The sequence below is a fragment of the Acyrthosiphon pisum genome, chromosome A2, assembly GCF_005508785.2.
Source record: "Acyrthosiphon pisum isolate AL4f chromosome A2, pea_aphid_22Mar2018_4r6ur, whole genome shotgun sequence".
Classification (NCBI taxonomy): domain Eukaryota; kingdom Metazoa; phylum Arthropoda; class Insecta; order Hemiptera; family Aphididae; genus Acyrthosiphon; species Acyrthosiphon pisum.
The window spans coordinates 21,677,852-21,690,651 of NC_042495.1; the positions used below are offsets into that span (position 1 = coordinate 21,677,852).

At 26.2% G+C, this 12,800-nt stretch overlaps 1 protein-coding gene across 1 annotated transcript; it reads left to right on the top strand.

The window, feature by feature from the left end:
- On the top strand, positions 1-6,819 carry LOC100165807 (max-like protein X). Its single transcript, XM_001951866.4, has 8 exons — positions 1-459; positions 577-728; positions 2,040-2,099; positions 2,221-2,328; positions 4,014-4,222; positions 4,851-5,018; positions 5,422-5,535; positions 6,617-6,819. Exons 3-8 carry the CDS (start codon positions 2,084-2,086, stop codon positions 6,698-6,700), a joined length of 699 nt encoding a protein of 232 aa, XP_001951901.2. The 5' UTR covers positions 1-459; positions 577-728; positions 2,040-2,083; the 3' UTR covers positions 6,701-6,819.
- Positions 6,820-12,800: the final 5,981 nt, after the last annotated feature.

Here is a 12,800-nt window from a genome sequence, read left to right on the forward strand (position 1 = left end):
TTAGAGTCAATAATTGAAATAGATTATTAGATTATTCACTTGAATAGTGTCGTACGATTATCAGACCGATTTGAACCTCACTCGGCAGTATTATAAAAAATAAGATTAGTCTTCAGTATTTACCTCCTTATCAAGTGATATGATAACATTATTTATAATTATTTAAATTATTATCAGTTTTCAACTTTACTTGCGTTCTAAAATGATAAGAGAGCAACGAAAATATTATAGTATTGTCCGGTGTCCGAACTCGACACATTTGTCCGAAGTTTTCCAATTATACGGTTGTAAACGTTTCGTATTCCGACGGACAGCCATCACCCGACGAGGATTACATTAGCAATAATCCAACAGCAATTGATACAAGGCACATAGTCCAATTTCCGACGGACGGCTGTCGTGCTGTGACGTTCGCTAAAAAACAACGTGTCGACGACGACGGCGAAGACTCACGACCAGGTACCTACCGATTAATGCAGCGCACGTAATATAATATATTATTTGTAAACGTCGATTGAGCTTAACTGTTTCTTTGCTTACGAATGTTATAACTACCTACACGTTAACCGTTATTAGGTACTATTTTCCATCATATTTCTTCGTTGTCGGTTTTGGCGACATTCTCCACACGCCCATAGTAGGAGGAAAGGCATCTACTACGAGTGACACAGTGAGTGAGTCGCAGGTTGTCGTCATCAGCGGAATACCAGACAAACTCTCCGGTATTGGTAAATGGCATTTTTGTTTTATCTATACACTTAATTATTACGTTTTAACGCCATCATATAAATGTAGTAAATGACAGTGATTATTTGGCTGTTTATAGAGTGAAATTTAGTTTTGTGCTTTCTGTTTAGCCATTAAAAAAAATAATAATAATAATAATCAATAGTTACCACGAGTGATCTTGGCATTCAATTCTGCTACTATTAGTTATTCCTAGTGGCGGCAAATATATTTATATTTTCTCAATTCAATTCAATATAAAAAAAAAATATGACACATTAACTATTTAATTCCTGTAGTCTGTACAATACTTTATGTAGTGGTATACCTACAAAGGCCATTATAATTATTAGGTATAAGAGTTTGTTCAGTAATCAATTGTCAAGTCAATTGTTTAATTTTTACCCATTTTTTTCAGTCTGCCACTACCTTTCCTCGATCAGATAAAACAAACTTATAATAAATGACAGATATTTATAACTAATTTTAAAATTATTTCAATTTTAAACCATTTAAATTTCCAGGAAGAGTAAGGCACATAAACCGTTCATGAAACTTAACAAACTTATCAACATAATATGGCCAGTAAAAAGCTTTTAAATTCATTAGTAGTATATTTTATAATCAATATTTTAAAGATTCTATCCTTCCATACATATTATAGTTTTTTTCATTTAATTTATACTAACCATACTCAAAAAAGTTTAATGTATTGTATGGTATTGTATGATATACCACAATTATATGAACACTTCTATTATTACCTAACATAGAAATTTAAATTATGACTTATTTATTATACTTAAGTTTTATGTAATAATTTCATTAACGATGAACCTAAGTTTGAGTGACATTAGTTGTCTCTGTCTTGGAAGTGCGTAACATTGCAACTTTTATACATAGCAGAATACATTCACCTCTGTTAGTTTAAACATTAAAGCAAATTGATCTCTTATAAAATTTAAAGGTAAGACTATTATCTTGACAATGACTTAGGCTTTTTATTATATTTTAATTTTAAAGCGAGCTATGAGTATTTTAATATTGTATACTTTTTGTACATCTAAAAATATTCATAACTCGCTTTAAAATTAAAATATAATAAAAAGCCTATGCCATTGTCTGGATAATAATCTTACCTTCAAATTGTATAAGAGATCGATTCGCTCTAATTTTTAAACTTACGGAGATAAATGTGTTCTTCTAAGCATAACATTTGCTATGTTATGCACTTGTAAGACGGAGACAACAAAATTTCACTGTAACGTCCCCTTAATGACAATATTTATAAGCATAATATTATTATTTTTCAGATAAATAAAATTATTTGATGCATTATAATCGTTAAAAAGAAATTATGGATTCTATAGATAGTGAGTTATTTTATATTGTGTTTATATGAGTTATTTATACATCGGTATTTTTTACTACTTTGGCCTAAAACTATATATTTTACTAATTATAATAAATTAATGTACATTTTTACATTTTTAGACATGAAAGTTGTACCATCTAGTCCAATACAAAATACAAATCTATTTAGTCGATTTAGTAGTGGGAGTTCCCTACATCCTAGACATCATAGTAGTAGCAGTAGTCATGGTATGTATTTAAATAACAAGTCAACTTTGTGAGCAAGTTGTAAAATTAAGCATATTTATTTTTATGTAATTAAATTTATAAATTTAAATTTCTAATAAATATCAAATATTTGTAACTTAATTACCTGTGTACATTAGGTATTATATTAGAACCATTAGGTGTATTCCCTAGAAAATATATACATTTGTATTCAATAATTCTCTTATTTTTCATAATGGACATAGTTAAATTATTAATAATGATATAAAATTCTTAACCATGATTTTAGTTTCGTGGCCCGATGTGCAGAATTTGGTATAAACAACTTATACCAGATGAGTTTTTACAATAGTGTAGGATGAGAGATTTGTCCTATCTGGATTTTTGATGCCAGTTGTATCACAGTTTATAACTGGATGTCTCTTCATAATTAATTGTACGTGTTATGGTTAGGGAGTACCTATAAATAGAATAATACGATTCTAAGTTCAATCTAAATAATTTTCAAAATTTCATATCAACGTTTTTATTCTTCAAATATTCTACACTAAACCATTATTTACTTAGGCTGGGCTTCTTTTCATCTTATAATATTTTTAACTATGATTGTTGTTATAGACTCATATTTTAAATTCTGTTGAATGTATTGGTTTTACAATGATGTGTTTTTTTTTTTAAATAAAAATGTTTTTTTGAGTCTGTCATCATACCAGTGTAAATGCTTAGATTTTCTTCAACCGTATCTTTTCTGATGAGAAAGTGAATCTTGTTGGTACTTTGGGGGCTCAAAAGTAAACATTACTCAGTAGTTTTCAAAATCACCAGGAAAAGCAGGAATTTTTACTTAAAATCAGGGTTTGACGAAATCAATTTTGGTTTTTGGTGTAACTCTGAAACAAATTATCATAGATACATGAAATTTTCACTGGTTTTTTTTATATTAACAATTTTTATACATGATACAATTTTCAAAATATTTTGATTTGCTTTGAATTGTTTACGGACATTTTCAGTTTCAAATTTTTTAAATTTTTTTCTATGAATTACAATAAAATGATGTTACTTGTTGGGTAAAAGAAGCTTGAAATATTAATGCTAGGGTCCTAAAAATTGTTACAATGACAGTTGAAATATATTAAAAATGCAGTCACAATTTTTTTTTATAAGCATTAAAGTTTGAATCTTGACTAAATACGTAAAAATCATGAAAATGTGGAAATTATTTTGAGATAGATATTCATAATTTTTTTCTTTTAAAGCTAAGATTTGAAAATTTAATTCAAGATTTCACATAAGTTTTAATCTAAGCATTTTCACTGTCGTAAAAGGTGATGACTGATACAAATACAAATTTTATATTAAAAACAAAATAATTTTAAAAAAAACACATCATAGCTCAGCTCAGAATCTAAAATAATTTTGTAGTTAAAAATTTACAAAATGTTCAACTTGTAGTTAAGGATTGAAAATGTTATACATAAATAGGTTCCACCTAAATAGGTAAATAAATCACTTGATTCACAATAATATTAACAAATAAATTTAGTTATATCATAGGCTGACTAACCGTCTTCCTCAGAATTGTTTTTCCCTATACAATGATATTATATCATTGAATTTCAATTATCCATTACAGTGACCCACTTGTACAGCAGAGCGATATCCACTTGCCAACTTTTTAATTTGTTTTTCTATATTTATAAAAGATGATGACAGTGAAGACAAAGGTTCACCAAATAATTACACAGAAAAGCGACGAGAAGCTCATATCCAATCTGAACAAAAACGTCGTGAAGCCATAAAACAAGGCTATAATTGTTTATATGATTTAGTTTCAACTTATCAACAAACAGATATCAGTGGTTACAAACTAAGCAAAGCAACAGTGTTACAAAAATCCATAGATTATATACAAGTAAATTTTAAACAATTAAATTTAACTTAAGAGGATGTCACACCCGCATGTATTGTCTCCGTCTTACAAATGTACAATATAGCAAAAACTTTTGCGAGGAACAACTTTTCTCGCACCATATTTGTTGTAGAACTACCAAATTTTCACAACACGTATAGAAGAAATGTATTTGTGCAACAGCTTGCTCTTTTTTAATAGCACTATCCAATCATTTTTTATAAGCAAATGAAAAAAACATGATAAAAGATGTCCTGCGCAAAACAGTTTTTGCTATGTTATACATTTGTAAGACAGAGATGATACATACGATTATGACATGCTCTTAAGAATTTAAAATAAATTAAAAAGTGATAATTGGAAGATTAAGAGAAAAAAAAATATGTATAATGATTTTTTTTTATATACATTAAGGTGATAAGGATAATATTAATATTATAACATTTTATGATAGTAAACAATTATTTACCTGTTATAATATACAAGCCAAAATGTCTTAACCATACATATTTATTTCTAAGTATTCTTACTATGTAGTTTATTGTATACGTACGCATACACATATATATATAATTATTAATATATGTACCAAATGTTCATTGATATTTATATATTACTTTTATTTTACTAGTATTCACTGTGGCAAAAGAAAACATTAGAAAAAGAACGAAATGCTTTACAAAAAGAAGTTGTTGCATTACGAATAATGCAAACTAATTATGAACAAATGGTAAATGCTCAACAAATTCCAATGGGTCACGTTGAAGCTAGAATTTCTGACGAAGAAAAATTTCAAATGGTTATTATAGTTGTTTTAAATAGATATAAATACATTTTTTCCCTAAAATTGAATTTGTATGTATTTAATCAAAGATAAACTTTAATTAAAGATAAACGCAAAATTAGTACCCAGACATTCTTTTAGATCACATCTTTTAAATGCCATTAAAATATAATATGTTGGTTACCCCTCCGTGTTTCCAATTTGAACTTAAAATGTTGAATTGGTTTGCTTCTTTTTACTATCTCTCTTACACTCTCTCTCTCTCTCTCTCTCTCTCTCTCTCTCTCTATATATATATATATATATATTTTGTTTTATTTTTTTATCTTAGTTGTGTATGATAAATAAACAAATTCAATTTTTGTGCCATCTAAGTATTATTATTATTTCTGAAGCTAATAAAAATTATATTTTGTAGTTTCAGAATATTATCGATGGATTGTTTTTTACATTTTGTAATATTAATGTAAACAATTTTACTGAACTGTCTGCTTGCGTGTTCAGTTGGCTTGAAGAACACTGTAAACCTCAGGTCAATATTTTTTACCTGACTTAAAAAATATTTTTGGTAGTCAAAAATAAAAATAAATTAATAATATAATTTAAAAATTAATAAAATATATTCTCTGATGTATACTTACTGTATAATATAATAATATAGATATTATTACTAGGGCTGTACGATTGTTTTTTTTAAAGTAGTTGCAACCGATTAATCAAATTTTGATATACTGTACATTGTAATTTAATCTAAAAACTATAGTATATAAAGTTATCTCCAAAATGTACTAAAAATAAAAGAAGTTTCTTTTTAAATGTTGTTTCTTGTTTATTGAATATTGTATAAGCTATAAACATAAAACATTTATGATTTGTTGAAAATTTAATTGATTAGTATTAGCAATTATTATAAAATAACTTACTAACTATATGTCTATAACTAACTATTATGATATTTACTAAATAGAGAAAGATTTATTTTTATTTTAACATAAGTGCTTTAAGTTTTAATCTAAAATGAATTTCTTATTACAATAGCATTATTACAAAATTAGTGCCCTACAAAAACTGTTGACCTATCTTGGAGATAGTGTGGATAATATTATAGTGTGTTATTCTACACAATTTTATTTATCATAATTCTAATCATCAAACAGAATTACCTGTATAATTTTTAGTATTTTAAAAGTAAATTAAATATTGATCTAACAATAAATCATTGTATTTGAGAAATATTAAATGAGGAAATCATAAACCTGGCAGTAAATATTTAATCCAATTTTACTTAAACTGGTAAACTTCTATTGATTGTATTTATCGATATTTTATTGTTTTAATAGCTTATTCGATTCATTCGTAGATCCTTAACTATTTCAACAATCAAGCACTATACAATTCTTGAAGATCTTCAATTAATCAAAATGTTTAATTATTTAATACTTTTGACAATCCACTGTGTATTACGACAATCAAACTGCCCTAATTAATACTATTTTGTATTAAATATTTTTATCTATTATTATGCTTCTATTGATAATTATATTTAATAAATACATTTAATTAAGTGAATCTCTTTTAACAATGAATGTACCTTTTACTTATTCTATTTTCAGGCATTACAAAATTTAATAGAAACTGTTCATGAAAAGAAACCTAAAAGTCATACAACTACCTCGTCCGACAAAACTTCACCATAAGGCATAAAGTATATTTCATTTCATTTGTTTTATTTTTTTACCAAGTACCAGATTATTATTGTAAAATGTTTAATTATGTTAAAATAAAATATTTTCATAAATATAAATATTATATTTGATGTAACAGCTAGTAAATATTATTAATGTTTAAATATTTTTGGCATCAATGTATATGAATCCGTTGGGAGAATGGACTGATGAATTAGGTGAAAATGTACATATTACAGATTGGGCATCTACAGGTCCTAAAAGTTATTATTATGAAACAAACGATAATAAACATCAAACGGTTATAAAGGGATTTACTTTGAATAATCAAAATGTGTTAAAACTTAACGGTGAATCAATGATAAAATTAATTGAACAAAAAAATAAAGATAGTATTATAGAACTAGAATATAATCAAATAACACGTGATACACTTACTAAAAATATAGTTAATAAGAAAGTTACAAAAAAATTCTCGTTTGGTTATGATAAAAAAAATAATATTACCAGATTATGATACAATACCCATACAGATACTAGAATATTTAAATATGATATCCTAATGATTTGAGAGACACGGTGTCTCCCAACCCTTTCCTTCTTATATTTCTCTGAAATATAAGAATAATCATGGTCGGTAAGACTGACTATTATAGATATCACTTCCTTTATCTAAGTTCATAATAAAAAATTTTTACACAAAAACTGACATACCCCTAATTTTACGGAACGTCAGATTATTTTAATTTAACATTTATAATAATGATAACAGTAATTCTTCTTCATAAACTATATCTTCTATATCATGAATTGTATAATAAACAATATTTGATTTCATAACTTTTTCAACTGTAAATTTTTCCTTAGACCAATTTGTTTTTAATTTATTTCTATATAAATCAACTATTGTTGATAATCTAACTATATAATTTATTTCAAATTTAGGTACAGAATTAGTAATATCATAATTATAAACAGTAGGAAGTAGATATTTCTCGTTTTTCTAACTTATATCAGCAAGTTTCATTTTTATTGTTCTATGGTTTGTATTATAATATGTCTTAATAATATTTGGTAATTCGGAGATCCATCTTTTTTTTTTATAAAGTACTTTTTTTATCTCATTACCAAATGTCCTGTTAAAACGTTCTATTATAGATGCCTTTTTATCGGTACCTGTACTATACATTGTTATGTTATCGTTATTGAGTATTTGTTTTAAATCTTTATTATAAAATTCTTTTCCTTTTTCAACATGTAATTTTTTAGGTACATTATGTTTAAATATTTGTAAAAATGCCTCAGATACTTACAATCCAGTTTTTGTTTTCAAAGGTGCATAATAAACAAACTTCGAAAACGTATCAATAATAAAAAGTATATATTTAAAACCATCATTATCTTTATACAATGTCTTATGGTTATCATTAACTTTAATTTCATTATGTTTATTCCTTAAATTATAATTGGGATCACTATTTTTAGATTTTGGTCTATAAAAACAGTACAAATCAGCTTGCCAATCATTTATACCCCTTTGTATAAAATGTCTTATTTCAAAATGTTTCCTAGCTGGTTTAAATAATTCATAAACTTCTATATCTTCTGGTGGTTTTAATATATTATTCTTATTTGTATTACATTTTCTACATACTGATAATCTCCTATATTTATTATTTTTTTGAATAAATTCAGGAGTACCTATACTTCTAGTTTGAGATTTACATTTTTTACAATAATCCATTTATTTAAGATATTATTAATAATTTATTTATATGATATTGTAAATATTATTACTTATGGGAATTCTAATGTACACATTTTCATGTTAAAATAACATGAAAATATAAAATATTAGTAGTAATTTTTAGGGGCTATACCCACACAAACAAGTTCTCCTAAAAGTTGTTTTAAGCTTATTCAATATTATTAATGTAGAGCTTTAGCCCCTCCCCCTAAATTACCAACGCTATTTGCGCCTACAAGTCAGTACCATTATTCAGAAAAATATAAAAATATATTTTTATAATATTAATATAACATTGTACAATAAAAAAAATGAAATATTTACATTGTGTCAATATTTGTTAAATATATAATAATTATACTTTTAAAAGGAAGTCAACTTCTGTTTTCTCTCTCTGACCCACACACAATATAGACTAAACGCATTGACGCAAAACAATTATTTTTATGTTTTTGAGTTATCTTAGAGTAAAATATCCCATAATAAAATTATAAATAATAATATTTTTGAGGAAATGTTTTATCAATTCTTCTAAATAATGTATTAAAACATGATTTTTTTATTTTTTAAGTCAAATATATAGTCAGATAATAATAAAATTTAAAACCAATATGTCAAAATATCAAAAATATTATCCTTTATAATTTTTATTATAGGTGATTTTATTTTAAGATAACCCAAAAATAGATTTTATGTGAAAGCGTTTGATCAATGTTGTGCATGAGTCTAAAAGATAAAACATTAAATTGAACTTTAGATCTAAATGATTAAGATCTAAGAAATAAAATTAAAAATTAAGCATTCTAGAATATTGTACATGTTGAGTACTACATAAGTAGAGTATGTTAAAATAAGAAAAAGATGACAATGCTAACTGAGGTAAATTATTTTTAGTAATTAAGTATTTAGCAACATATTGAATAATAAAAATGTCAAAGTACTTGTAAGTTAATACATAGGCTAATTACTGGCTAATTCACAGAGTTTCAGTAATGTAATTTAATATAGTAACAATAATGTAAATTAAGATTTAGAGATTTTAATTATTATTATCTAGATTTATTGTTATTATGTAATATACCTTATAGTATATAAATGTCAATAACTATTAATTTAAACGTTTTACAGACTGTACAACTAGTGCCTCAGTGGGGCCCAGTATATTAGTATGAAATTGATATTATCATTTGTACGTTGATATAATACTAGATACAAACTCTCAACTTAAGCAGTCACTTATAATTATGGAAGTTTAGAATAAATATGAAATATTAGATATAAATTGTATTTATGTGGTATTTATGTATGACGTGATATTATTATTTTTGTAGGAATATTAATTAATTAACACTTTGAATGGTATCAATACATTTAAATATAATAATTGAAAGAACAACAGATTGAATAAACTGAAGACAATAGTTTTAAGAAAAGAACAATTTAATAAATCACCAAAAAGTTTGATTTGCACGTGGACATATAGTTGCGGAACTAGACACATATTACATGAGACCAGTGTCCACTGGTAACAGAAAAAGACATGTGTTGACAACTTACTTAAGGTTAGGTTAGAATCAAAAATAATAATAATAATTAGGTCGGCTGATGTCGTGCCCAGTCGACCAGACAGTTGACAGCAGCGACACTAGTGATTATTACTACATTTTATAGGCAAAACTTTTTTATAAATGGTAGACATAATTACAATTAAATTATATAAAGTCATGGACGAAATGATGGACAACAGTATTAAGAAGTTGTTACACCTGCATGTGTTCTCTCTGTCTTACAAGCACATAATATAGCAAATTGAAAGCTCAGCAGATCACATTTACTCAGTTAGTTTAAAAATTAGAGTTGATTGACATCTTATAACATTTGAACGTAGAGTAATATCTAGTGAACCTCATATGTTTTTTTTTTTAATTTTAATTTTAAAGCAAGTTATGAGTATTTTAATATGCACAAACAATTAACAATTTAAAAATACTTTAAAATTAAGATGTAAAAAACCCTACGTAGTTCATTGTCATTGATAAATTATATTGAGTTGTATAAAAATGCATATTATATACCTACTTAAATTTCGTTAATAGTTAATAGATTTTTAAAAGTACTTAATTGATACAAAAACTAAGTCTAATCATTCCATATATTATTGTTTACTTCCATACAATATTCCAATGTTCAAATACCAAATCAAAACAAATAAATAAATATATTAAGTTAAATAAACCATAATTTGGTCTCTTTTCATACAGCCAGACTGCGTATTTTCTATGTAACAAGTTAATTGCACAGCAGTGATATCGTCATCAATATTAGGTTGTTGTTCGGAAATCAAATTATTCATCCATTTATTATCACCAAACTGCAAACAATTATTATGCAGGACACAACAAGCAATTATAGTTTGTGGAATCAGTTTTACTTTTTCCATATCTAAATACTACAAATGTCTAAAACGATCTATATCATTGAAAATATAACTGTTTATTATATTGTTATTTTTAATTTTTAATTCATAATGAATAAAAAATAATAAAATACCTTTTAACAGTGCAAAGCATATTTCAATGGACTGCCTAGCATGTGACCATGAAATATTAAAAAACTTTTCTTGTTCGGAAAGGTTACCTCGATCAATATAATATGGTGGAATGCACCAATCGAGTATTGGATATTCCTCATCTAATTAAAATACCATTATTTATATAATATATTATGTAGGTACAATGATGTACACTTGATTAATGAGTATATGATTAATTTAATCAATATATTTACCTATTTTTGTTTTGCAAAATTCATTCATAAATTAAAGAGTTTGTGAATATTCTTCTATCACCTACAGATCCAGGATAACCAGCAAATTCATCAATGATTCTCAACCTATCATCACATACAGCTTGCAATGTTATTGCATGGAAACATTTTCATGTGAGATAAGAATTAGCTAACTTCTTAGGTGCAGGTATTGGAATATAAGATCCATCAATAACAACTATTATATTATTGAGACAAGTCTTTGACATCTTACCAAAATTAAGTTGAATTTGATTCATTTGTTCAACTTCGGGCCAATTAATAATTGTTGGGGATTATCTATGTAAAACAGTAGTTACACGGACAAAACTATCATGCAGAGAACTTTTACCAATATCAAATATGTCAGAAACTGATCTAAAAATTAAATACAAATTTTATTATTGTAGCTTTACCTAGTGAAAAATCATTTTAATAAGTAAAATATTTTATATTTAATAGTTATTAAAATTATTTACCACACAGCAGTATTTTTAAAGGACATTTGCTAAAATAAGAATAATTTATAAATTTATTATTTTATGTTAATATATAAAATATAATATTGAATTTAAATAGGTGCCTAAATAATATTTTATTTTTATTTTATAATCTGAATGTTTGCAATGCTAGGCACATAATAAAAGTTACAATAAAAATCATTCCATATCAATTAAAAATTACCTATAGTTGTAAATAACTCAGTGCTTTAACGCCTACTAATACTAGTAATACTTTGGGTTGTCTTTTAATCCTAAAATTGTTTTAATAATTAATGCTCATACCATATTGGTGCAAGGGACATTGAATAGAAATATATCATTAGTGGTCATAATAAATATAAAATACTTACCTCTGTTTTTAATGTATCCCATTTTTAAGGTAGGTGTCCAATCAGGGTTTTTCGTGTCACCATAGCAACCAGTTATGTATTTTACGGTACAGTATTTTCTAGGCGCCCACCTTTTATATAGCCGTTTGTATGATCTACTTCCATTTCTAACCACAAGATAGCGGCAAAAGATTCGTCACGAAATATTTTATTGTCACTTAGTAAAACCCTCATATTATGTTTTTAAGTATTATAAAATGGATCCGCAAAGCCGGCATAGCACTGCACACAACAGCCAGACAATGCGTTACGTATACCCGCGCTTGGTTTTTAATTTTTTTGGCAATGTTCCGGAAGGAGTCGACGGACTTAACATAGATATTCGGAAAGCCTGGAAAATTTGCTACCCGACGATATGTATTCCAAGAACCACCGGGCTTCTTAAGTAATCGTACTTAGCGCGCGAAAGACCCAGGTGACCAATGAGCGCATGCCGCATTACGTATACCCGCGCTTGGTTTTTAAGTTTTTTGACAATAGCTTTATGTATTATAAGCCGCCATTGCTGGCAGCTTCCAAAAATTATTAATGATGATTTCTATACATCACGGTCTTAGAGCTATCGTCTAAGACCGTGATGTATAGTTTAAATATAATATAATATGAATTATACTTACACTTATTAGATTTTTATTTAATTACTGTCCGTTTTATCTTTAATGGTATTG

Bases quoted from the DNA above. Each gene is read 5' to 3' on its own strand.
- LOC100165807 (XM_001951866.4), top strand. The intron at 2,329-4,013 runs GTATGTATTTAA...TATTTATAAAAG, and splicing joins TAGTAGTAGCAGTAGTCATG to ATGATGACAGTGAAGACAAA. The intron at 5,536-6,616 runs GTCAATATTTTT...TTCTATTTTCAG, and splicing joins AAGAACACTGTAAACCTCAG to GCATTACAAAATTTAATAGA.